Source organism: Stigmatopora nigra, chromosome 2 (genome assembly GCF_051989575.1).
Source record: "Stigmatopora nigra isolate UIUO_SnigA chromosome 2, RoL_Snig_1.1, whole genome shotgun sequence".
Classification (NCBI taxonomy): Eukaryota; Metazoa; Chordata; class Actinopteri; order Syngnathiformes; family Syngnathidae; genus Stigmatopora; species Stigmatopora nigra.
Genome location: NC_135509.1, coordinates 496485 through 523209, shown reverse-complemented (window position 1 = coordinate 523209; position 26725 = coordinate 496485). Strand labels below are relative to the sequence as shown.

The 26725-nt window shown below is 51.7% G+C and overlaps 1 protein-coding gene across 2 annotated transcripts; it reads right to left on the bottom strand.

The window, feature by feature from the left end:
* Positions 1–1528: 1528 nt before the first annotated feature.
* Positions 1529–26591, bottom strand: nbas (NBAS subunit of NRZ tethering complex). Of its 2 annotated transcripts, XM_077736987.1 has the most exons (51): positions 26439–26591; positions 25747–25798; positions 25607–25643; positions 25288–25365; positions 25165–25212; positions 24734–24777; positions 23667–23800; positions 23455–23588; positions 23275–23373; positions 23055–23193; positions 22847–22912; positions 22648–22776; positions 22265–22328; positions 21997–22190; positions 21008–21268; positions 20081–20206; positions 19723–20009; positions 18795–18873; positions 18170–18274; positions 17952–18088; positions 17409–17495; positions 17191–17344; positions 16061–16246; positions 15797–15970; positions 15412–15545; positions 15281–15343; positions 14695–14817; positions 14524–14626; positions 14374–14451; positions 14156–14310; positions 13499–13611; positions 12772–12885; positions 12576–12689; positions 12272–12510; positions 12044–12208; positions 11865–11966; positions 11115–11238; positions 10634–10710; positions 10422–10559; positions 9560–9783; positions 9350–9460; positions 8541–8794; positions 8091–8473; positions 6951–7145; positions 6679–6887; positions 6517–6594; positions 6276–6459; positions 4182–4321; positions 3538–3700; positions 2693–2818; positions 1529–2105 (listed from the first exon to the last, which is right to left on the bottom strand). In XM_077736987.1, the coding sequence occupies exons 1-51, from the start codon at positions 26529–26531 to the stop codon at positions 1815–1817; spliced, it is 7107 nt and encodes a 2368-aa protein (XP_077593113.1). In that variant the 5' UTR covers positions 26532–26591; the 3' UTR covers positions 1529–1814. The 2 variants fall into 2 exon arrangements, with proteins under 2 accessions (XP_077593113.1, XP_077593104.1); XM_077736978.1 differs by having other exon boundaries at positions 14156–14451.
* Positions 26592–26725: the final 134 nt, after the last annotated feature.

Here is a 26725-nt window from a genome sequence, read left to right as displayed (position 1 = left end):
GATTACAGTTTGGTAAAGCAAATAGTGGAATTTTAACTAAGCCGGAATCAGCGTGAATCGAAATTGATGCAAAAGAAGCAACCAATGGCTGACGGCGTTGATTATGTTTCCCTGAAAAGAATTGTTGACGCCGGTGGCAAGGCGGCCTTTATCAAGGATGACGTTTTGGCAGCGGCGCTCTTAAGATTAGGAATAAGAAAAACAACAACTACTACAGAGTATTCATTTAAAAAGACGGTATTAGACGTCCAATCTGAGTTTTTTGTCCATTGTATTTTTTGCAAGCGTCTTTACAAAACAGAAGCACCTTGGAAAGCACGTCGACGGCGCGTAATTGCCGCTCGGCGAGGATGACATTTGCGGAGGCGAGGCGGCTTGGCGGGAACGCCGTGTCACGCCAACCCCTTTAATGGCTTCTTTTGGCGCGCTTTAAAAGCCGCTTGACATTTCCCATGGGGAAGGGCTTTCGTTGGCCTCCCCAAACTTGTCAAATCCCACCAGTCCATCCGACAAGTCAAAAAAAAAAAAAAAAGGTTCCATTTGGGACATTTTAAGCCGATCAAAACGTGCTCATCGGACAAAGTGGCGCCCCCGTTATTAAAGCGCCATGGCCCCGCCCCCTCCCTCTCTCCCGGCGATGCCTTTTAGCCAAGGCGAGTCATCGATCGGCCGCGGACGCCCATTTAAACATTGATTTGCGGCTTGGGTGACTTTTGGCCGGCCAGGATGATTAACCCGGGTCTGGCGGCCTCCAGCCTCCCAGGGATTTTACATTTTCTCTTCTTTTTCTTTTTTTACGCTGGTTACACAAAATGGAATTCCATTTGTGCAGCTCAATATTTGAAGAGGGAAGAAATAGGCCCAAAGTGGCTTCTGCGCCGTTCCCACAGCGTCAAAAGAGAAGGGGACATTTGTTCAGCGGACGGAGCCGTCGCCCCGACGCGATTGACGGCGGGCGGGAAGACCCAACCAGACTGGATGGACGGGGGGACATTTTCTCCATCGATCGGCCCAATTGTTTACGCTGGGGCCTATCCAGCGGATTGTTGACCAATCAATGGGAAGGCGGCGGCTAAAACGCTTGGCGTTCATTGGATTTGTTTGGGTACAACGTCTAATTGCAATTTGGGCAACTGTGGCTCACCTGAAATGAATGACGTTATAGTTAATGTTGAAAATGTTACGGTGGCGTTGAAACTTACCCCATTGAAATTGGATTAGCCTGGATGCCAGTCCTTCCCCATTCGGATTCGGACGACGTCTATCACTGTCAAACGCCACGGAGAGATGACAAAATATTAAAAGGGGGAACAAATGACGCTAAGTGCCGCTGGCCGGGGTCAAAAGAAACCCCTAATTACGTCGCCGCCGCGTTAGCGTGCCGGCTAATTACATCCTTGGGCGCAGTCTTGGTGACGGCAGGCATTCATTAGCGATAGCGCTGGCTGACATCTTACGGGGGAATGAAAAAAAAATCAAGAAAATAAACCACCAAAATGGTGAAGAAAAAAAAAATAAAGTGGAGCTGTTGCTGTTGAAATAAAATGGATTTGTTTATTTTCATGGATGGCAGCTGCCATGAGTGAATGACATTATACAATGCTAATCAGTTCATGCGCCTCCACATTCCACAATATATACAGTATTGGTATACATTAGAGCCGCCATGATTAAATGTCAATGCACACCATTGAAATGGGACATTCCACAACATTTTGGATCATTTCCCATGGATTTGGAGCAGGCCTAACGTACATATCACATCACAATAGTGACTCTTTGAACTACATTGAACAACTGTGTTTGCCCCCACCTCACAGCCACTTGTCGAGGACGGCGAAGGCCGAGTCGAAGGTCACGCACGCCGGGTGGGCGCCGCGGGCGGCCAGCAGCAGGGCGCCGGCCTCCGCCCGGTGTCCGGCCGCCGCCAAGGCGGCGCCGGCCTCCGCCTGCCGTCCGGGCGTCCCCGGATCGGGGTCGGCGTCCCGGCGGGACAGCAGGTGGGCGCGCAGCGGCGGGTAGGCGGGCGACGCCACGCAGCCCGCCAGGAGCCCGGCGTCCAAAAGCAGGGAGAGCAGCTCGTGGTCGCAGGACTGAGCCGCCTCCTACAGAGGAAAAGACATTGAAAATGAAAAATGAGCGGCGGAAGGTGGGAGATAACCAACATGCGGATTTGCTACGAGCACGTGGAGCGGAATACGCCAAGCGGCTGGCTGTTTTATTCACGAGCTGGCGAGAACGGCGAGGCCGACCCTGACGTGAATGGTAAACAAGATGGCGCCGTCGGGGGGGCCGGACGGCGGGGCGGCGCTGGAAATTTCAATTGGATGAATTGCAGAATGGGGAAAGAGTACACTTTGAGTTCAAGTCATTTGAATAGGACGGACGCCCAATCTGTGAGAAGCAGGAGGGTGGGCACCCATCATAATTTTTTTTTTGTATTCCCTCCAAGCTTTTGTGGCCAATTGAATTTCAGGCATTGAAAAGCCAGCAGGCGCATGCATTATCCATGGGGTGCCGTGGGGTGCCGTGGGCGCGCCGCCAATTCCAATCACGCTCTTCCGCCTCCGCCGCGAGACGCACATCGACCAGGAAGGGGAGGCCACGGCGGCGGGAAATATCGACTGGCGAGCGCCGCCGCCACTTAGCGGCCAAAGCGACCCCGGCCGCCGTGTCGGCACGCGCCACTCACCGGCGTCATGTCGTTGACTGCGTCCAGCGTCCATCCTAGCAAGTGTTGGTCGCCGCTCTCCGCCGTCAGCTTGAGGGCGGCCCGCCAGAAGTCGGGGCGCATGAGCCGGGCCACGCTCCCCACGCACTGAAAAGAGGAAGGTTGTTGAAAAGCGGCGGCGGCGTTTCCGGGGTGACGGTCGGTGGAGCGGCGTTCCCAGAGAGCGTTCATTAGATTCGCCGCTTGGAGATCATGGAATGAGAGGCACAAAAGGCCAGCCGTCTCCTGAAAAGGCCGCCAAGAAAGAGAAAGCCGCAGAATAGCAGAATAGCATAATAGCATGGCCAAGGTCTCCCGTCGCCGTAATATAGGGCTGCCATTACTACAATGTAATCCGACTCCCGCTCTCATTGTGCCGCCTTGAAATTAAAGCAGAAGGGAGTAAAACAAGTCGGCTTTCACGGCGCCTCTAATTCCCGTCGGCCGCTCGCTCGCTCGCCCGTCAGAGATGAATAGCATTAGCCATAAACTAATATCGAGTAAGCCAGCCAGCCAGCGACAACGTATCCAAAGTTTGCGCGCGCGCTTGACGACAAGTGGATTTAGTCCAGATAATGAGATTGCCATTAAATGGAGACGCCTTTTCATAGCTGGGAAATGTGCTCGCTAAGAAAGATGACCATTTATTTCAAAAGGAATGGATGACTTTTAACAATCACCATGGAATTTGCAAATCTGTATCCATTCAACGTAAATAGGTCCAGAATTTAAACATTGGTTCTTGATGAAAAGGGAGGATTCAAACGCTAAGAGTTCCTCCATTTCCAGCAATCGATCCAAACAAATACTTTGACGCTGTGTTTTACCTGCGGGGAAAGCTTGTGCTTGGTCGGGTAGAGGCCGCGCACCGTGTCCAGCACCCGCCGGGCCAGATCCGCCTCGGGCTCGGCCTCGTCTTGGGCTGCGGGCCGTTGGCCAGTCAACATGGTGGAAATCAGCAGAACCCAAGGGTTGCCTTCTCCGTCCGCCCTGGAAAGAAAAGAAAAGAGTCTCCATCAAGCGTGTTTCATGGCCAACTGGATAGTCGAGAGCCCGGGGGAGATTTCCGCCTGAAAAAAAGGCAGAGTGTAAGGGGCTAAAAAAGGTCTGGCCCAATGGACTGCAGGCATTTGTTCTTCCCCCCGACCCACGAATGGATGTCCCGTCACCTGCGTCCATTTCAAGCCGGAGCTATTACTCTGCCTATTTACAGGCTGGGACAAAAATCAATGTCGGAACTCATCCCGAATGCTAATTGGCCGCCATCCTCACAGGGGCCAGGAAGTTGGCCAGCCAGCCCATTGGACACCTGCTGCTCTCAACACACACACACACACACACATTCCTTTGGCTCCACAAATAGGCCAGTTATGCCTGAACGCATTCATTTCAATTGAATTTCAATTTAGAGAATCACCAGTGGACGTCTGGAAACGGATCCAGGTTTGTATTTCCGACCTTGATGACTTACCCGTCTTGCCGGGCGAAGGGCGGCCACGCTCGCAGGAGCAAGTTCAGCGTCTGGAAGTCGGACGGCCGGCGCGCCGCCTCCAGCAGTTGCAGGAAAAGGTGGCGCCGCTTATCCTCGTCCTCCACGTCTTCCATTTGGACCTGAAAACGGAGGACACGCTCGTCAGGAAGGTGAAATTAATCGCAATCTGTGTCAGCACTAAAGTTCTTTGGCAGCCAGCCCTCCATTTCAAATGCTTTAGACATCTAATGCAAGAAAAGATGGAACGGAGAGAAAAATAGGTTAGAAAAAGAAATCAAATCCAACTTGCGCTGGCCTTGCCCAAGGAAAACTGTCATTGTTCCTTTAAAAAAAAAAAAAAAAAAGATAACTTTGTCCTTACATAAAAGGACCAAAACACAAGCGGGAAAAAAAGAAAAAGCAAGCGATCGATCCGCGCCTTTTCAAAAAGGACATTAATGACAAGACCAAATTCAAAGTCAGCCTAATCAAGTTTGAAATGGACTTAACGGTAACGGTAGCTCCACCACAAAATACTTCGCCGCCATTGCGCCAACGTATCAATGAGGGACTTTTCCCAAAAGGAGACGACGCTCTTTCTCCCCTGCGCTAAATGAGCGCCATTAGCGAGAGGGCGGAGTCGGACCGAGGACTAAGCGTTAATTAGCCAAGCCATTAAAGCAGCGTGCGGTCCAGAGTGACGCCATTAGCCGCCAATCAAGCGCCCCCTTCGGCGTTAAGTCAAGATAAATGACGGGACGCTTCGGGAGACAAGGGCGCTTTTTTTTGTGTTGCTAATAAACTCTGTGATAAACGAACCTGGCTATTGGTTTTAGCGCTTATAAAAGGCTTGAAGTGGATATTTGTAGGCCGATTCCAAGGAGTCTCCTCCTCCTTCTCCCCTGCTTTGGGGCATCCTGAATGTTAAAAAGCAAAAAGATTTTTTTTCTCTCTCATTAAATCTTCTAAATGGAGCATCTTTTCCATTTTCCGTCCCTCCGCCCCGAACAGCAAGACAGCGTTTTTTTCTATTATTTCATATTCACGGGCGCCTCATTAGCATGGGTGCTTTCATCCCGGGTTGCTGGTTTAACATGGCACCAAGACGCATTTCCCGGGGATAGTCAGTCACGACATTTACGCCCAGACTAAGAATAAAAACTTCCTTTTTTTTAAAGGCCAGCCGATGTTGAAGCTTTTTGTTTTTTTTAAGTATTCTCTTCTCAGCACTTTGAGTGCATGAATATGCATTAAACAATACAGACATTTCTGGGGGGTATTTTTGGCTCCCAAAAGCAATTGTAACATTGCCCTATATTTTTAAATAGGAACCAAAATGGATGTATGAAATATGGCCATGTCCATCTAAGGTCAACATCCAATTGGTCAATCGATATTCCGGATGTAATCCAGATGGAAGCCACGTTGACGTGAGCGGAGAGCCCAGGCCCAAAATATCAATATTAAACACGCGCCAAGTGTATATTTTAATATCAAACGCCATTTGCGTGCGGCAGGAGTCCAACCTGTCCTTAATCATGCATGCGGCGTTGTGGGGGGGTGGGGGGTATGGGCCCATGAATATTCCATTAGCCTGAAAAAGGTCAAGGAGAAGAGAAACGCTCGGCCGAGCGTGACGCTTCCAAATGCAAGGCGCTTTTTAAATACTCGTCTTTCATCCACGGGCGCTCGCCGGTCAAACGGATGATTGGTCACGTGGACAGTACGCTGCCCGGGACATATGTGCTACAATATGGAGAAAGACGGAAGGACGGACGCCGACGGACAGTGACAAAGCCATTTTGCCCCTCTCCGCCTCCTCTCTTCTATCTGGGCTCCACTTTGCTCTCTGCTTTTATTGCGCTTCCTCCTCCCCCTCCTTCTCTCGCCGTTTGTTTATTGGGCAGAGTGAATCATGGGCGAGCCGCCGGCTCCCCGTCCTTCCGTCCGTCTCTCCGGGCTACGAGCGCTTGAAAAACTAAATAAATAAATGGAGCGTGGGCGGCCCGGCGACTAAAAATAACCTGCGACCTGTCGCCGTCCGTTATTACCACCGAGACGCGGACGTGGAAATCGTTGAAGGAAAAGCGGTACCTGCGTGTGCTTGAGGACGGCTCGCGTCCGGTAGAGCAGCAGGAGTCCCACGTCGGCGTCGCGCACGCTAAAGTTGCTCTCCAGGATCTGCAGCACGGCCACGCGGAGACCGGTCGCCAGCGAGTCGTCACCGCAGAAGGCTCGCAGCCACTCCAGCAGCTCGTCGGGGCTGACCGATCCGTCCCTGGGAGAGAGGTCGGTCAGTGGCGACCAATAGGTTTTTGGGTTTGAGCGCGCCTACCCCGCTTGAGTGTCGGCTTGGACGGCAGCGGCCACGGACTCCAGCACGGCGAGGGCCGGCGACGTGTCCCGGTCGCCGCTGCAAAAGAAGGAAAACAGATTGGAAAAATGCTTTTTTGTAAATTTGGATTGAAAAATTCCAATTATTGCAATGATATCTGACCTGAACCTGAGATCGGAGAGCGCCGCGTCCACGGCCTCACGCAGCACGCCTTTGACGCAGAGGTCAGGGCTCCCCGCGGCCACGCTCAGGAGGCGGCGGATGTCGGCCAGGGGCCGGCCGTCGGTCGCCATGGAGACCGCCAGACGGCGGAGGGCCGGCTCTTCCGAGCGGGAGAGATCGTAAAGTCGTGCGTAGCCTCGTTCCCGCTCCTGAAAAGAGGAAGAAGTATGAAGAAGCCCCGGTCCGGGTTTCACCTTAAAAATGGCGTCCACCTGCTGACTCTGGCGCAGCTCCACGATGAAGGAGTGAGTGAGCGTGTCCAGGTGGGCCTGCCATGGGCACAGGCGGGCCCGGGCCTCCTCCCAGGCGGGCGGGTGGCCTCCCCCTCGCTTCTTGCTCTTGTCGGCCAGCTGCCGCAGCGCCCCGCCGGCCCTCCGCAGCAACTCGGAACGCGCCTCGATGCTCAGCTGCGGGCAGAGGGTCAAAATTGCGTTCAATTGCTGGCCTTGGAACCAAAGCCTCACTGAATAGCCCTCACTTAGATACCAGTCATGGGACCTGATTTTCCTAGGAAATGTGCCAAAATAAATAGAAAGATACCCAAATAGAAAGATAATGGCCCAAGATAAAACAGAAAGTGAACTAAATCAAAATGGGAGCCCCCCCCTCCGCCACGACGCCAGCAAGATGTGGATGGGCCACTGTAGGTTGAAGATTAAAAACGCTGGCCGTGAATCACGCGAAAAGGAGCCAAAGTCGGCGCTTTGCTGGCATTTCAGGCGGCGGTCGCTCGCTCGCTCGCTCGGTATGGCGAGGATGAGCGATGGGCCGGCCCCGTGGCCTTGCGGGGAAGTGGGCCATTCGTCAAGGGCCGAGGGAAAGACGGCCGGCCTATTCAAGGTCCGCGAGGTGTGCGAGGTCTGCCCCCCCCCCCCCCTTCCCCACATGATGGATGATTATTTGTTGCGCGGCTATTAAAAGCGCCTTTTGGCTTTTTATCATTCTTCCATTGACTGTGGTCCCAGTGCAATCCGCCTATATATTTTTCCAATGGAAAATTTGACAAACATCAAGTAGAGCAATTATTTATGAGCGCTATTACATCTGTGAAGATTTATCATCTGAATACAGTACGGTTACGCTTCAATGGCAAAATGCTGAAATTCAAGTCAGCACACATCACATTGATATTTAGCATAAAAAGGGATTTTATCCATTATCTAAAAAAAATGGGAACATTTATGGCAGAATTCATTGGCTGGAAGATGGATGTTCTATCCGTTTCAAGTGGGAGGAGTTAAAAAAAAAATACTGCATGTATTTTTAAGTTTTATGAACTATACTTTATCAATTAACGCAAAAAAACCCAACAGAATCCTAAGCAAAAAAAAAAGACGTCCACAGACACTCACTTGGGCGACGGCCTCGGCGGAGAAGGTGACGTCATCCAAGAAGTCCACGGCGTCCGTCGGCGTCAACCGCTCCAGGTACTTGGCGCAGGCGTCGAAGGCGTGCAGGAAATCCTGGTCGTCGCGAGGGGTTTTCTTCAGCAGCTGCCCGTCGCCCTTCCAGAAGAGTTTTTTCAGCCAGGCGGCGTGCACGGCGCTGGCGGTCAGCGTGGCGCCTTCGCTGGAGCCGTCGCCGCCTTGGCCGCCGCCGTCATTCCTGCGCTCGCCGGGCCGGGGCAGCAAGTTGGCCAATTTGGAGACGGACAGGACGTTCTGGCTGTTCAAGACGGGCTCCAGGGCCGCCAGCGGATCCCGCGAGGCGTCCGTCAGTTGTCGGTAATTTATGCCTGAGGAAAAAAAACGGGGGTAGAATTTGCCGTCCCGTCTGTCAAACGCCGACTGGCGTCCACTCACCGGCGGCCACGGCGCGGAGCTTCTTGAGCAGCTTGACGTGGTCCCCGGGCGGGATGGCGCCGGGGGGCGCCTGGGCTCGGCAGCCGGCGGCGTCCAGCAGGGTGTAGTAGTAGAGCAGGCGCTCCAGGTCGCCGCCCTCCACGCCGGGCAACACGTACTTGCTCATGTGCTCGTGGAAGGCCCGCGGGTCGCTCTTCAGGGAGGTCAATAGTCCCAGCGATTGGCTCCGGCTCTCCACTTCTTTGATGGACAGGCTGAAGGTTGGAGAAAAAAAAAGAAAAAAAGGAGTGGACCATTTGATTGACATTCCTTACAGGAGTATCCATTTGAACGCCTTCTTTTTCCCTCCAATCATTTGCACCGCTACTTTCCGGCTCCCAAAAAAGGTGGGCCATTTTCCATTTGCAATTCCTCTTTGCTATGATTACCAAGAGTCGGCCATGCATTCAGTCCATATCCATATTGCGCACGCTCCCAGGCACGCACGTACGCACGTACGCTCGTACTGGCAGAACAGAAGCACGTGCGGCACTCGTTGAGGAAATGGAATCCATAAAGCATTTGCTTATATCCTGACGCAACAAGGCCACACACACACACACACAAGCGCATGTATAGGAGCATACTACAATATGTAGGCGGTAAGCGTATAGAAGGACCTGTGCAAATGCATTTGAAAATCAAATCCAAGGATCTCATTTAGCCCCGTAATGACTGTAACAAAGCACGGCAGGAACAAATAGAAACGCAAATAGAGAAATAAAAAACAGGTGAAAATGAGGAAATGGAGGCATAAACATGCAACTCACCCGCTGTCGGTGAAGAGAAACTCCAGATGAGTCATGTGGAGCTCCCACTGGGGAACGCCGTAGCGCTTGGCCAACGACTCGGCGATGTCGTACACCGTGTCGTCCAGGGTCCTGAAAACAAGCGGCAAAAAGGGCAAAGAAAATAAGGGCTGATTAGTGCACTTTTTTTTTTCTTCTCTCGACTTGACTGGCTGGAATCAATTTGCTCACTCGGCCAGGCCCAGGATGGTTTCCTTCTTGTACTGCGGGTCGGCGGCAAAGCGACGCGCGTCCACGCCGCGGCCCAGGCCGCGCAGCACCCGCGCCTGCGTCAGGTCGCACAGCCGTCGGCGGTAGTGGCGCAGCCGCGACGCCAGCTCCCTCACGTCCTCGGGCCAGCCCGAGTAGGCCGAGGCGTGCTCGCCCACCACCCGGATCAGTTCCTTGGGGTCGGCCTGTTGGCAGAAGAAAAAAATCGCAGTTCACAGTGGACTTTCAATTCCCTAATATTTTGTCCCACTAGGCCCCTGAAATCGAATCAAGTGCATTTTCTTCCCTCCCTCCCCACTTCACCTTGAACGGCGCCACACGTCTAGTGTAGCGTAAAAAGACGTTGATTTTAGAGAAGCCGGAGGGGGGGGGGGGGGGGGGGGGGGGGCGACAACAACAACAAACACCTGGAGACGGCCCAGAGAGAATTCCGCCACCATTTGCAACTAAATGACTGGAGCGCCTGGAGCGCCTGGAGCGCTTGGCGCCTCCTTATTGAGTCGCCCGCCAAATTATGCCAGAAAGAATTGGACGGGAGCGTCCAAGCGCGACGCAAAACCGTGCTCACCGTTCCTAGCCATAGTGTGGAAAATGAGAAGCGGCGGGCTCCGGGATTAATGCGGTGGGAGCCGTGCCCATGCCAGCGACGCGGCCATTTATGGATTTGGACCGATTCCGTCAGGTTTTGGACGGTAGCGGGGGATAGTCTGGCTGGGTTCAAATTTGTCAACAGACGGATCGACGCTTTTTGGTTAAACGTTGCGTATTGCGAAATAGCTCATCTCTTCAAAAAGCACCACTTGGCCCACAGATTGGAACGCACCTGGTAGAGCGCGTGCGCCCGGTCCTGGAAGCGCGGCCGCAGACGGGCGTAGATCTGCAGCGCATAGTAGTAGGCGGCCAACTGGAGGGACAGGGCCGAGTGGCAGCGCCGCTCCAGACAACGGTTGGCGTCCAGGACCTGCGCTTGGGGAAAAAGAAAGAAAGCCGTCGACCGTGGGAATTCCCTCCTTAAAAGTCTGTCCGTCCGCCCACCTGAGGCAACGCCAGCAAGTAGGACAGCGCCAGCGCGGCGTCCCGGGGGAAGGCTTCGTCGGCCAGCTGCAGCAATACTGCGGGAAAGACATCGCCAGGCGTTAGCGTTCACAAATAGGATGTCATTCAAAGTGTCCCCATTGACTTGGACTGCTTCTTTCTGAGGACTCACTTATGGAAAGATCAGTAAGAAGACTCAAGTCAACAAGTGGCTACAAGTGCTTTCACCTGACTTTCATTTCAAAGTATACACTCTTACATTTCCCCCAGAATGCAAATGAATTTGAGTACCGCAATTCTATTTAATGGAAAAATGTTGATTAAAAAACAAGCCACCCTATTTCAAGCATGAAATAATTAACTTGACACGATTTCCGCATTCCACAATTTATCTGCTGGTTTGGGCCCAAATTAATTGAATTGAAATGGATGCTTTAAAAAAGAAAGAAATAGATAAAGCTGATTAAATGAGGAGGCTGACCTTCAGTGGCGGGGAAGACGTGGCTCCCCTCCGTCTTGGCTTCGGCCAATTTGCCCGTCCTCAGCAGGGCTTGGGCGAAGGTCTCGGGGGGGACGTCCTTTGCCGACCAGTACGCGTCTTGACTCTGCGGCAAGAGGTGCAAAAAGAAAATGGAGACATTTCAAAATGCCCGGCGTTACGGATGATATTTGTGACCCGAGAGAAGGCGCTTTTAAATTGTCATTTCTTTTTTTCTTCCTCTTTCACGCATCGAGTTTGGACGTTCCGCCACCGCCACCGCCACCCTTCTCACGTTGACGACTGGCAAATTGCTTTTGGCATCCAAATGACTTAGCGGAATCAATATTAATTTATTCCCGAGCTGGTGTTTTTTTTTCTCTTTTTTTTGTTGGGGATCTGTTTGAAGTCAAAAGGAGGAGGAAGAAAATCTAATTAAACGCCTCAAGTCAAGGAGCCACTCAGGCGTATTTGCTGTAATTTAAGAATGTTGCCCGAGGCGAGAAGCGCTAATAATAAGCGCAACCAAAACCCACAATTCAAAAAATAATGTGAAACGCGTCACCCTCGCCGTACACAACCCGCCTTACCGTAGCTATTGTTATTTCTGGTCCATTTGAGCGCCACCGTGCGGAAAAACTAGCTGATAATCAACGCAGCTTTTCTTTACAAGGTTCGCGGTGGTGCTGGAGCCCAGCCCATCGCAGATAAACGCACACGGCTAAACAAGGATTTTCCGTTCCTTTCACTCACCGGGTCGACGTAGGGATTTTCCAGCAGGTCTCGGTAGAAAGCGCAACAGCCTTGACGCTCCATCTCGGAATTTTGCCCGGAGGCTTCCTGCGCGTCGCCGTCCTAGAAAGAGAGAGAGATAGAGAGATTAGCACGGTCACCATCGCGCTTTAAAAAGGTCCAGATTTAATGTGACGCACGTGCGGCGGGCGCAAGTAGCGCAGCGACTGCTTCCACCAGCGGTGGTCGCCCAGCGCGCTCAGGACGGCTTTGGTGGTGGTGCCGGTGGTGGCCAGAACTTCCATGGTTTTGGCCGTGGTGCGTTGGAGGAGGTGGCCCGGGGGGTGATCGCCAGGCGGCGCCATCTGTCGACAAATACTCGTCCAAAACCAACGCTACCCATTTCGGCGCCTCCCCTCGGTACTCACCGGAGCCGAGTCGCTGGCGTCGACGCCCTTGCCCTCGCCCTCGCCCACGTCCATCTGGCAGCCGACGGCCCGGTAGAGGACGCGGGTCCGCAGGTCCACGGAGGCCGCCAGGAGGGTTTGGATGCGGTCGGGCGGGCAGTGAGCCATGGAGAAGGCCAGGAGCTGACGCCGACCCTCCCAGTCGGCCAGCTCTTCGCAGCGGCCCAGCCGGCTGCACACGTCCCAGGCCGGAGCGTAACCTGGAAGGAGGCAATGTCATCGTTGGGCGTCGACTTTGGAGGGCCGGGCGAGGCGAGACACTCACCGGCGGCCATCAGGTCCTGACAGTGGACGTAGGAAGCCTTAAAGTCGGGCGCGTGGAGGGCCTGCTGGGCCAACAGCGTCAACACTTGGCCTTTGCGGGCGCCCTCGTCGTCCCCTACAAATAACAACAACATGTATTGTTGTTGAAAGATTTGTTAATAAAAGAAGGGAGTGAATATTGAGCAACTTGAACTTACCCGCCACCCGCAGAAGAGCCGCCAGGCTGAGCAGAGTGGTGGCCCGTTTGTAGGCGCTGGGGCAACAGGACACCACCTCCTCCACCAGAGACAAGCGCTCCCAACGTAGACGTACTACCAAAAACACAGAAAAAAAAGTGCTTAACAGATGTAGAAATGACAGCAAATTCAAAACTCCACAAGACTCTAATACTAGTTAACGATTGTATATTAGCTTGTAAATATTCAAAGTACCACCATGATAAAACCAATAAAAAAATTGTACTTGTAAAAGTGAGATAATACTAGGTTGTAGCTAAGCAAGCTAAGGGAGAAATGTCAACATAGCCTGTATGAACAATGGCGCCTTCTTGACCGTGCCTTTTGACACATCCCCCAAAAATGTGAATACAGTTGACGCTTTCCTCCTCGTCAATAGAAGACGGGCAAGCGGGCGGCGGGCGGCGGCGGGACAATGGCGTGGCCTTGGGCTATAGAAAATATCTGACAATCAGCGCATACAAACAAGCTTTTCTTGGCTTTACACAGCACCCCCCAGCACCCTCCCACACGTCGCATTTGCTCACAACACTCTGGCACGGCCGACGAAACAAAAAGACTCGGGGAAAATATTGGATCAAAACTCCCGCTTGGAGTGAAAAATATATCTGGACGCCGTCATTTATTGAACAAAGACAAGGCACAAAGGAAAGCTTTGGTTGACGGCCGCTGGTCCAATCGGCGTTACCTTGCAGCGGCAGGATGTTGACGCCAAAGTCCCCCAGCAAGGCCACGGCGTCGATCAGGTCCAGTTCCTCGCGGACGGCGGGGGGGCGCTCGCTGATGAGTTGCAGGCAACAGCTGAGGAAAACAAAAAAAACAATTATGCATCATGATAAATAAACATAGTCAAATGTAGCTAGTGCCATCTTCAAATACGGTAAATGTGTCATAGGTAGACCATTTTTTTTAGTGTTACAATTTTAGCTTGGCGGCCCGCCCGGTTTCTAAAGCCCAAAATAGGAGCGCTGCATTTGTGGACAATGACTTGATTCACTCATGCAGGAATGAGAGCGCCAAATCCATATTCCAGCTTTTTATGGCGCTGGGAAAAAAAGAGCGGCGATGAGATTGCATTTTGGAAAAGGAGCCGCCGCTTCCGCCGCCGCTCGGTGACGGCCAAATCTCACATTATTCAGATGAATGCCATCTGATGCCGACGTGGGGGAAACCATGCGTTTCCAACGGCGGCGACGGCACGTCGCGTAATTGCCGGGGAAATTGAATGATTTGGATGGAATTTGTTTGGCGGAAAGAGGGAATGATCACCGATGGATTAGAAAAAAAAACACGGCCATTTTGGGAGACGGCAGCCATTTTAGGTCAGCTTTACAATTTAACTCACCGGCCCAAGGCCATGCAGGGGTCGGCGGGGGCGGTGGAGGAGTTGAAGTACTCCCTGGCGGCGGCCAGCACCAGCTCCACGCTCTTGTCGTAGGCCACCTCCACGGGGGGGCCTTTACCCAGGAAGGACGGGGAGGCGGGGCCGTCGTGGCCTCCCTGAAAAAGGGTGGGGCGCGTTGAAGAATAAACATGGGGGTCTGGCGGCGTTGGCGACGTTACCTGGGAGCGCCGCATCAGCTGACCCGCCAGGCGCACGTTCTCCACCCGGCTGGAGCACAGCAGCGATTCCACAAAGATCTGTGGACGAGAACCATCAGATGTGGATGGTCAGAAGGATGGAACAAATAAATACATTGCTACAATCCTGACCTGATGGCACGTGTGCGGTCGCAGACACGTGTAGACGTTGCGCTGCATGTCCAGCAGGTCCTGGAGCAGAGCCTTCCACGCCGACTCGCTCGCCGGCGGCGTCCTGAAAAGAGGAGGAGATCCCGGGTCAAATCCCAGTCGTTACCCGTGAGCAAACGGCGGCGCTCTTACTTGCGTCCGGTGTGTCGACACAGCTTGACCATGAGCTGGCGGCCTTCTTCGGGGCTCTTCTCGCTCTTCCTCACGTAGGAGATGGGCTTGCGCAGGCCGTGTTTCTCCAGGACTTCCGCCACGCTGTCCACGGGGAACGCAAGACGCTATTTTAGTGCGGCGTACTGGAATGCCTTAGCTACTTCTTCACACAAGTCAAAATATGTGTTCGCCATTCCTCCACGACGTTGGGGAGTTTGGCCCCGAAGGGGGAGCCGGGAAGAAGTGACGCCAGCCACGGTGAAACGATTTTGAAAGCGCCCCGGGCCCTTTCCACGCCATGGGAGCCGAGCGGCTCCTTTGATCCAGGGCGACGCGGCGTGCTCGCGGAAGGAGATGTTAAAAGGTAGAAGTGCGCCGAGTTGAAAGCGCGCGCCTTCAGACGCTCCGGCAAATATTTTGCCACGGCTCCCGATGGACTCCCTCCCCCAGGGTGCCAGACGTCTTGGATTCGTTGGCCGCCCCGTCGAAAACACCCGCTTTCAACGAATTGGTCGCGTATTGACGACAACAGACATGTTCCCGATTGAAATGGACGTCTGCTCACCTGAGATGCTTCTCCAGTCGGTCCACTCGATCGTGCAGGGAGGAGGTCAGGTCCGTTTCGGGGCTGGAGGAGAACAAAGAGACGCTTTTAACCAGGGAGTTTGACTCATTTTTGGGGGGGAGGGCTCTTACCCAAAACCCCTTTGAGGAAGACACTCCAGCACGTCGTAGCAGAGGCCCAGCTGGTCGTCCCTCTCGCAGCCGTAGACGCACTCCAAGGCCACCAGCATCAGCTGGTCGGCGTCGCCAATCACCTTCTGCGGGCACTGCACACCCCAAAAAATCAATCTGCTTGGTTAGCCAGTTTTGGAGTCGCCCCCTGTGGAGCCGCCCACGTCTGAAGCACTTTCCGCATTTTATTTCAAGGCACCTTTCGAGACACTCAAGGACACTTGACAGTGGAATTTACCAGAAATGGAAATCAAAGTGGAGAAGAGTGCATTCTGTTTAGCGCCGTAACTGGCTGCCCCCCCCCCCCCCCCCCTTCTTTACCGGGCGGGCGGGCGGTTTGACTCACGGCGGGTTTGGAGTGCTGGAAAATGATGAGTGGCAAGGCCAAGTCGCGGCGGGCGGCGTCCAGCAGAAAGTGGCAGAGCAGACGCGCGGCGGCGCCCGCCTCCCGTCGCTCGCAGCGGTGCAGGAAGGGCAGCATCCACTGGAAGGCGTCTTTGGCGTAGCGCTCCTGGCTCGACTGCGTGGAAACGTTGGCCCATGCTCAATCTCCTTCTGTAGACTTTTTTTTTTTTGATCCCAATTCAACGTCCATGAAAAATGCTCTCACCTGATCCATGAGTAGGCGGAGCTTGTCGATGGGCTCCATCCGCCGCAGCTCCAGCAGCGTCAGGCCCGGGTGGCGTCGCGTCTCGTAGACCAGCGTCTCCATGGTGACCAGGTCGTCGCACAGCGCCTCCAGGCCGGGAATGTCGCGTTCCGTCCCCAGACGTACCAGCGACAGGGCGCAGTCCACCTGCGACAAACGCCGCGACCGTTAAACTCGGTGAAATGTGCCAAATGTCAAAGTTCTTGAAATTGTTCCAATAACAGAAAGACTTTCATCCTTAAAAAAAAAATGAGTGCACAAAACAGCTTATTTTTATGACATGCCACCATCCAATTAAAAAAAGCCTCATAACAGGCCCATAAAATCTAAAGTCAAATTCAATGCGGTGAAGGTTTGGAGCTCAAAGCATCTCCGGGTGGAGGGCAAAGCATCAAGGGACCGACCGAGGATCTCTGGGGCCTCCCGCAGCCAATCGGCAACCGGCGAGGCGAGTGGGGGTCTAATTAGGAGGGACGCCAAAAAAATTAAAAGAGAAGGAAAAATTCCTGGAGATGAAGAAGGAAGGCCTGGCACTTATCGCGTCTTGGTCTCCAGAGGAGATTCCCTGCTGGAAGCCTGGAAAATGAAAAAGCCCCCCCCCACCCCAATCTCCACTCGGAGGAGCCAATGGCAGCCATTTTGAAGCATTTTTCCAGTATTTCGAGGGTTGCACTCTACAATGTAACAAGGGGGAAAAATGAGCCAATAAGAGAATAGACTCTTCTTCAAAAAAGTCTGTACTTTCTTTAAAAGACAAAATGAGACAAAAAGGCCCACCTGCTGGTAATTGTGCAGAAGGAAGGAAGAAATAGAACAATGACTCATTTCATTAAAACAATATATATTTAGTATTCATTAAGATAAATTACGTTTAAAGATGTAAATGAACCAATAAAATGAAGAACTAGAGAATAGCAAACAAACCAACATATTCAATTATTGAGCAACACTGCATCGTCAAAACAATAAGTAAGCAAACGGATCTAATTAAAAAACTAAAAAGCAATAATAATAATAAGAGAAGATGAATGATTTAATAATACATACAAGGAAGATAAAATCTAATAATAAAGCATATGAAAATGGCGTACCTGTCGGGAGCACGATTCAATCTCCCCCGCGCGACTGCAGTACCAGTCGGACAGGAGGTTCGCGGAGGGCGCCGCTCCCCGGAAGCGCAGCAGCTCCGGGGCGTCCTCGTACAGCGGGGCGTCGTCCTCAGACGGCTCTTGTCCCGACGCCGCCCTGGGTGGGAAAAAAAGGAAGTGTCCTCCCATGTGGATGGCGCTCCAAAAAAGGCCCGACTCACCTGCACCGTTCCGACTCGCACCAGTCGCTCTCCCGGTGCCTGCGCTCGTCCCAGGCGATGAGCGAGCGCTCGCCTCGCTCGTCCACGCTGCCCACAAAAAAAGAAAAAAAAAGTCAATTTACCGCGTCATGGTATAACGCCCGTTGGCCATTTTTATGCACCGGGCGCTTTGACGACTCCAATTTAGGGGGCGGCGTTAACGACGCTCGACCGTGCCGTCCGTGGCCGCTTTACTAGACGTGTTTACTTTGGCCGGGAAAACAAATAACGGCCACACTCAAAGGCTGCCGCGTGCCGCTTCGTAAAAGGCTACGCTCTCGTAAAAAAAAGCCAGGAAATCAAACGAGGGAGGAAGCCGTGGCTTTTCCCACTCGTTAAGAACCGCCGCCGTGCCTTCAAAAGGTGACCGAAAAAATCAACTGGAGGCGACCAAGGAACACAAAGTGACACAGAGATGCCCTCAAATACACCAAATGGATTAGCTATGGCGCCTCCGATTTCTCCAACAAAAAATAAATATTGCATGTATGTGTAAATAGCTACCAGGCCTCGGGCAGCAAGACGGTGTACTCGTGCGGCGACGTGGTCTCGGGAAAGTTGGACAGGATGGCCAGCCGGTGTGGGAGCAGTTGAGCGCCGTGATACGTGAACAGGATGTCCAGAGCTTGGACGTTGCTCTCCTGCAAGACAAGAATTTTTGGAATTTTTATTTTCCTTCTCCGCCACAAGACAATTTCTCGTCCATTTTCCACTCTTCTCACCCTGGCGTAATTCCGAGCCGACAGGACGATATTCTGGCTGCGGAAGGTCTTGAAGAAGCGGGCGTCGTATTTCTGCTCGGCGGCGTGGGGTCCGCCCAGGATCTCCTGTGGGCCAGAGATGGCGTCAAGGTACTGCACTTCATTTGCGTGCCATTAGTCGGAATAAATCACTCTGCAATTATCCCACAATCTCAAATCAGTGTGTATTTCGCCTGAGATCCGTCTGAAATTCGTGTGCCGTGGGTTTGAGATCGATTCCCAATAGAAATTGTAGTTTGAACGAATTTCCACCCGGAAATATGCCGGCATAAAATAACAAAATCAAATGGATATCAAGCGGGAGCGTGGAGATTGCGGCCGAGGAAACGGCGGCGAATTTGCGGCAAGATGAGATTTCGAGCGGCGGAGATAGAGCTCGCTCCAACGGGCATCGTCATGGTAACGCCGCCGTTCTCGCCGCCGGTCTATGAATATCATATGAAGGGGGTTTTAGCCTCCAAAATAATAGCCTGGCTTGTGTGGGAAAATGCCCTCCATTAATAAATGAAGGGGGGGAATTAGATATTTTACACTATACTAAGTAGAGGGGCCTAGTCAAGAAATAATAAAGAAATTGATGTGGTACCTCATACGTGGCCAACCTGTCCAGGTAGGACAGCAGCTTGAGTCGATTCCGGCACAACTCCTTCTGCTCCAGGGTCAAGCTGAAAGACAAACATTGGCCTTTTCATTCTTTTCTTTTTCCCTTTTCAGCCTTCTAAAGAGCGCGACGTAAGCGTTCAAGAGCATTTCAGCGTCCCAACGCGGGTCCATTTCTGCAAAAACCTGTAATCCCGGCGGTGGAACCACTCCAAGATTGCGGCAAAGCGGCGTGATGACCCCCACGGAGCTGACCCGTCTTAATCCCCTCATTTTTGACGTGCCCTTTTTAATGCCGACCTGCTCGATACCTAGCCATTTGTATATAACGGCAATTTACTTACAAAGGAATTAGCAAGAGAATTATAATCCATGTGGGCCCGGCGCCAAGGCAACGTTGGCGGGAAGAAGGCAATTCATTACGGCCTCCAGTCATTTGTTTCAATGGGATTTTCTTTTTGGGAAGACGAACGGCGGCGTCCCGAGAGCGCCAACCTCCGCTGCCGTTCCTTCAAATGAGGGTTAACGGTCTTAAAGGAAAAAAAAGACGCAGAGAGAGATGCATTTTTAAGCAGCGGCGTTCATTAGCGTAAATGCTGCGGTTTTGCACCTTTCCCCAGCTTTAGCGCACGGGAGGTAATTAGTGGCCGCTGAAGGCGTTTTCATTAGTCTTTCCCCGGGCGCTTAACAACAAAGGCATAAATTACAGCCAGATGATTAGCCGCTAATCTGCGCTAGCGCCACCGCTAATGTCCCCTCCGCCTCCCCCAAACTCATCAAAGCGTTATTGGGAAAAAGGCGGAGGGTTCGCTCCCGTCTTTCCTCCCACGCCGCGGGCGGGGGGGGTGAAAATGAACGACCTGTTGGTTGCACAAAATCAGATTGGCATTTGAAGAAAAAGGGAGTGTTCCGACCTGCCAAAGTCCAGCATTGCCAGCAGCTCCCGCCTCCTGCCGGCCTCTCTCTCCGCCTCCACCCGGAGCTCCTCGTCCTCCGAGAGGTCCTGGTAGGGGGCGTCGTCCAGGTCCAGGTCGCCCGGGGCCACGAAGCGTCCGGCGTCCTCCCCCTTGCCGATGGCGAGCAGGGCCTCGGGTTGGGTGCCCTTCAGGCCGTACTGCAGCAGCTCCTTGGCCGCGTCCACGTTCTCCGGGACGCGTTCCACGCACTCGTGGAGGACCCAAGAGCGCTTGCGGATCTTGCTCTGCTCGGGAAGGAGAGGAAAAGGGGGTTGAGGTTAGGGCCCTGAGCGCCAAACCCACGGCGGGCACTAACCAGGTAATCTTGGATGGAGGCCACGCTGACGGCGCTCTTCCTCCACTGCCTCTGGTAGACCAGGTCCGAGTCCAGGTCGTACGCTCGGGCCAGAGACAAGGCCTCGCCGTATTCTTCGTTGTCGATCTGCACATCCAAATGAATAGCCATATTTATTAAAACGCCCAATGCGGGCTAATGAGGAAGGACGCGTTACCTTCCTTAGCCTAAACCTAAGTCATGCTACGGTCAGTGGCAGGTAAAGAAAAACTATTCTAAGCATCAGCCTTCAAAGTTCTCCTGTAAACAAGCGGCTGAATTGCCAAGCGGGGTCCTATCGCGGCCTTGAAAACCATTTGATTGGACAATAGCCAGCCCACGCGTGCACGCATTCTACCGCCGTGTGGGAGGGAGTACAAAGCGCCACATTAGCCAGTCTGCTCCCTCCGCGCTTCCTCCGGGGCCGAGAGAAGCCGGCGCGGTTAAAGCTGTCGTGGGAGCGCATCGGAAAAAAAAAATACAAAATGGCGCCACCGCTCCCTCGGGCGCCGTCTCGCTGGGTCCGGCTAATGAAAATGTTGGCAGCGCCGGCGGCGGCGCAAAGGTCCCGGGGCGGCCCGTGCCGATAAAACAGGTGACTGTACCTTTAAGCCTTCATTTAGATCGACTACTCCACCAAACAAACAAATGTGATGTTTTTGATTAAACGCAGTCGAGCGTACGGCGTTGGGTCTGCGGCAAAAACACCAACGCGTTCCCGAGGCTGGGCAACAATGACAAACGAGCGCTAAGCGCCCGCCGTCGGAAGCCGCGACCAAGACTAATGGCCTCCGACCACGGCGAAGGAGCCTCGTAAAAATGACGGATGGCTGGGCGACGCTCAAACTTGGAGGGCTTTTCCAAAAGAAAAAGGAAAAAATACAGCAGACGCAAAATTTGAAATCCTACCTTTCTCTGGTAGAGTTCCTCGGGCGTGGTGGAGCGCAGGCTAATCAGCCGGTAGTTCTTGAGGACGGTGCGAGGACGCTTGCGCGGCGGCGCAAAGCGCTCCATCTCCGTCACAAAGTACAAGCCCCGCTTGAGGTAGCCAAAGTAGCGGGCCTTGGCCGACGACTCGTCGTCCGAGTCAGAGTCGTCGCCGCCGTCTTCGTCTTCCTCGCCCGGGTGGCTCTCCGGGCGGCCGCGTTTCTGGGCGAGCTTCACCTCGCACTGGGAGGGAGAAGAAGAAAAAAAAGGAGAAAATACTTTAGTATATACTAATTCCTCAATCAACGCATTTGATTTGTGAAGATATATTTTTCCATTTTGTTTTCAAGACATTTTTACACATTTTTTCTAATAAGAACAGTCAATATTTTTGACTGCTTTTTAACTGGGACAGAAAAAAAATCCCAATTTTTGTGATCCCCGTTCAAGACGGCGACGATGATCTTTTTAACGATTAGCCCCCAAAAAAGGAGCACCATTTCTGTGCCAGCTCAGAAGATGACAAAATGGGGCTGAAGGAAAAAAAATGTCATTTTCCCATTTTCATCTTTTGGGACGCCATCTGCATGTACAAGAGCGCAGAGCGAGCGGGGCTGATGAAACTTTCCCAAAAAGTTCCGAAATCTCTCCTTCTCGACGCCAGAACAAGATTAAACTGTGTAGTAAGAGAGGAGGGGAATAACACTCAAGCTTCTTGTCATATCCGGGGAGACCAAATTATAGATGTGGATTTCATCACAACGCACCATGGCCAACATCATTTGACTAATAGACCCCCGAACCTCAAACGGACGACTGTATCTATTTTGGAAGAAAGATTTGGACCAACATTTTAATGTGGTTCATCAAACAAAAAATGGCTGCACGTGACCTACACGTGAAGCATATATTGTGTCTGTACATTTAAGAGGGTTGTCCCCCCCCGCCACCAGGCGGCAGCACTAATATACCTCCAGGCTGAGAAATCCCCCGTCGTGGGCGGCCGTCACCCGGGGCGAGGTCTCCAGCCACTCGCAGGATTTGCCCAACAGGTTGCGTAGGTCGCGCACGGACGAGACGGCGAGGGCGCCCGAGCAGCGCGCCAGGATCAGCGCGTTTTGGCTCCACCAGTTGACGTCCACCAAGGGCCGGTAGCGCTCCTTGTCTAAAAAGAAAATAAAGAAATAAATAAAAAAAGAAAGAAACTGAGACGGCTCCCCGCCGGCAGCTGAAATATACCTTTTATTTTCTTCCTCTTCTCCAGCGAGCTTTTCCACTCGGGATTGAGCTCCTCAAATCCTGGCTGCGGGGGCGGCGCGCACAAAAGATGGAGATTAATCTGGTCGCCCCCTTTACGTTTAGGGGGAGAATTTACGGCTTCTAAAAAAAGAGCCTGGCCTGACGCGACGCATGCAACCAAGCGGAACGGATGCTAGCGCGCGTAGCCAAATAAGTACGTTAGCCAGAGCTCTAGAACTAGCTAAAAAAAACAAAAAAAAAATGCAACGACCAAAAGAATGATAAGAAAAATGTGTTATCTCGTTACTAATGATTAAAACCAGATGAGGCACACGTGTGTGTGTGTGTGTCCCAATGAATTCAACTACCCCCCCCCCTCTCACCTGTTGTTCCGGCTCCCACGCCGCCCTGCGGCGAAGCGAGGGCACGTCCCAGAGCGACAGGCGACCCGAGAAGTGGACCACGGCCAGCAGCGTCCCGTCGGGGCTCAGGCTCATGCGGAAGACGCCGTCCTGTGGCGGGGGCCAGAGCTGAGGCGAATCGTCCCCCCAGAGCGAGGATGAGCCGGGCCAGAAACGTTACCTTTTCGTCTCCTCGTCTGCCAAAGAGCCGCAGGCCGGGCATCCTCAGGAAATTTCGCTTCTGGCTCTGATGGCGCAGAAAGGACAAGGGGCCAGGTGGTGGATTTAGAAAAGGACATGTTACAAGTCAGGACCAGTGAATGGGAAATTGCCCATGGAAATCAATGCAATAAGAGTTTTTAGTAGGAAGGAAAAAAGAAAAATCGTACCGGGTGGACGTCGTCCTGGTAGCCGGTGACCTGCTTGTAGTGGGGGGAGGCGGACAGCGCCCTCCACGCGCTCAGGCCGCAGGAGCCCGCCTCGGAGCCGCCGTCGTCTCCCGTGGGGCGGCCGGCCACCAGCAGCAGTCTGCCCAGAGCGCCTGCTTAGTCGCCGGTATGTATGCTACCGGAATGGCCATTCCACAGTCACTTCATCTTGTTGACTTACCGGTGGCCCGGGTGGTAAACGGCCGCCGTGACGCCGTGCGGGTGGTGGGCGGAGAAACTGAAGGTGTGGTTTTCCTGGACGTTCTGAGTGGTACCCACGCTGTTAAACCAAAAAAAGGAGACGACAATTGGCAAAGGCATCTTTTTTGCTAACAAACAAAAATGAATCGGAAAAACTCACCTGACCAAGTAGCTCTTGAGGCCACCCCCAAACGTGATGACGAGCAGTTCGGCCGACCACTGGGCGCTGCCCGTGTACTCCAGGAAGATGAGGCCGGCTACCGCCGAGCTGAAATCGCCGGGGAAACTCGGCGCCTAGCCGGCAGGGAGGAGGAGGAGACGTCAATGGCGGCCAAAGGAAGAAAGGCTAAGGCCCGGCGACGGGTGGCTTACCGGCGGGATGACAAACAGCTCGCTGCCCACCAGGTCGAAGAGGCGCACGGTGCCCGTGCTGTCGGCGAAGGCCAGCAGGGCGCAGTGATGACTCCAGGCTACGCCACGCCATTGGGGGTTGGGGTCCTTTGGCACTGGAGGACGAGAACCAACAGACAAGCGTCATCCTAACGACCCGAGGCCCTTTAAAAAAAAGCTACAGGCTTCTACATTTCTTTAATTAAAAGGGTTTTAGGAACCCATTTTATAAAGCATCACTGCTACCTGGTGGCCAATAGCGATACTGCAGGCTATTAAAAGCTGTGCTTTTTTAAAGCTTGTTAGGCAAAGATGCTCACAAAGCTAAAAAATAAAAACAGGTTTGAGAAAAAAAATTACATGTAAATAGAACATAAACGGAATAACTGTTGAGTCATAATTCTGTTATAGGTCATACATTCCAACAATTTCCCTTTTATAAAATTTGAACCATCTTCTACACTTGAAAAATTCCATTATTAATAATATACCGAAGCAAGTCATTTGGATATATTATTAATCTTCTTTGAAATATATAAAAAGGGTCCACTTTTGGCTGACTTTGAATTGCCATCCATTATAAACCACGCGGAGACTTTTTGTTTTGTAATCATCATCCGGGCGGAATATGATACGGTGGCAATTTCCACGCCGTCATCCCCCATCAAAGTGGAATATGTATTTCTTTATGGGGGATTTGCTTTGAACAGCCGCTTCTCTTGTCGTTTTGGTGTCACGCCGCACGTCGGCTCGGATGACACGGGGCTGTTGAGCAGCGATAAAGCCGGCTTCTTTACATCGGCGCCGGCTTTCCCTCCCCCGACTCGCGCCCACGCAAGCATCCTATTTTCCGCCGGCCCCGTCCGTAAAAAAAAAAAGTCATTGATGTGGAAATGGAGCCCTCTCGCTGTTGCGGAGGAGGCAGGGCGGAAAGGGAAGAAGCGAGCACAACCGGAAGGATGCATGCAGCTGCCATTGACGGCGCTAGACGTCCAAAGTATTTGGACTGTTACGGGCCAACGCCATCCATGGCAGAAAACGAGTCTTACCTTGACACTTTCCAACGACAGATCCAAATTCATCTCTCGCAGACCTGCAAAGATGAATAAATGTTAAAATATTTTGATATATACAAAAGAAATGTTTGTAAATCAGCGTTTCGGGAATATCTTGCACGATTTCCGTATGGAGTCAAATTTTGTGTCTGTATACGAGTGGTTTTACTGATATAAACAATTAGCTGCACTACCACTTGCGTCCATTCGTCGGCTGCCTTGCGAAACCGGGTTTGGACACAGGAGGGCGTGGTTTCCCCGCTCAAGGCCTGCATTGAGTGCTATACCACATCTTTTGAATGTATTTTTCGTATATAGAATGCTGCATTTAAGCAGGTCTGGACTGAATCAGGTGTGCAATAAAAACTGAGAAAACCATGGCCATATGCTTTTCAAAAATCCAATATTGAGTGTATTTTAGTTACCTGATCTCAACACACTGGTCCTGAACCACCGCCAGGAGTTTGCCGTTACTGTCCGCAAAAAAAATAAAATAAAAATGATTTACCCTGAAGGGAGAGATGTAATTGACATGCGGCATCACGTACCTAGCAAGCGCCAACTGCCATCCCATCTGTTTATTCACCAGATGTAGAAGAGCGGGTGGCAGAGACGAACTGGAGGGGCTGGAATTAAAAAACACATTAACTCATTGGCTGGTTGCACTAGTGACAATCGACATCCAATCCAGTGAATGTCAAATGAGTTATTTGTGTTTTTGAGAGAAAGAAAGGCTACTTTGTCTGAGATTCATTCAAAAAAACTACATTTTAGCATAGTAAAAAGTGGATTATCCTAAAAGTGGTAGATTGGCTGTCTACAACATCTGTCCAAGCAGCGTTTGACTTTTGGGAACAATAACCTTACCTGTACCACAAATATTGCAGGATGAGACGAAATGGGCCTAAAAGAAATGCATCCATCAGCATAATAAAACACAAACAACTTATTTTACCAGCAAACCAAATGAGCCAAACATTGAAATGGCTTCACTTTACGTCTCTTACCCGTCAGTGTTTTTGCCACAAGGGATGTGTTTTGGTCTTTTTGGCCTCGTACCTGCAAAAAAAGACGTTTTGCGTCAATTCCCATATCAAAACTTTTTTTTCACTAATGCCTTGCCATTGATAACAAAGTAATTGACGACCAAATGAATATACGCAAAACTTTGTCTTACCTTCGTAAAGGTAGTAATTATTGTCGTATAATTGTTATTCTTTATATTTTTGGACATTAAAATGTTAGTAGTTTTGAGTTTAAAAAAGAACCACTTCTTTGGACTCACTCGTTATATTTATTTTTTTCAAAATGTATAAACTAGGCAAAAAAAAAAAACATTATTTAAACATTAATGGCCAAAAGCACCTCTCCTATTTGTTTCTTTGTGAATTCATATGTAATCACCAGTCATTACAATGAAGCGAGTAGGGGCATTTAATCAACTTACTTGGTCAACTCATTGAACGCCAAGAAATACAACAGCGTGTCACGTAAAACACAATAATTTAAACAAGTAATTGTCATTCTACAAATATATTCATTATTAGTAATTATCAGTGTTTTAATCAACAATTGCCAGTAGTGGACAAGCAGTCATGTCGGCTGCGGGTCCACGTCACTGACTATTTTCCAACTTACGCAGGCACAAAGACGAAAAACGCAAGTAAATGGCACGAATAACAAATGTTAGCCGACTAACCTGGGTGTCGGTTTCCGGAGGCCATTCGTTAATAACGAGTAAATCGTATAAAATGTTCTCTTCTTCGCCTTCGAGCAAACTATCCTGCGCCATGTTTACTGAAAAGGCCACCTGTCACAGATAGTTACGGCAACTCGCGCGGGATAGAAAACTCTACCATCGTGCCTATTGCTCTAGAAAGCTACGCGTGAATACGGCACGGCCATCTTGCGTCGGGAGAATGTGTGGTTATGTCATGTTTATTAAAAAAAAACAAGCCGAGTGAAAATGTAACAATTGAGAAACTA

Coding starts and splice junctions, on each gene's coding strand:
- nbas (XM_077736978.1), bottom strand. CDS start 26,531: ATGGCGCAGGATAGTTTGCTCGAAGGCGAAGAAGAGAACATTTTATAC. Junction 18,275..18,794: donor ACAGGTTGGCCACGTATGAG/GTACCACATCAA, acceptor TCTGGCCCACAG/GAGATCCTGGGCGGACCCCA. Junction 9,784..10,421: donor GGGCGCACGCGCTCTACCAG/GTGCGTTCCAAT, acceptor TTCTGCCAACAG/GCCGACCCCAAGGAACTGAT.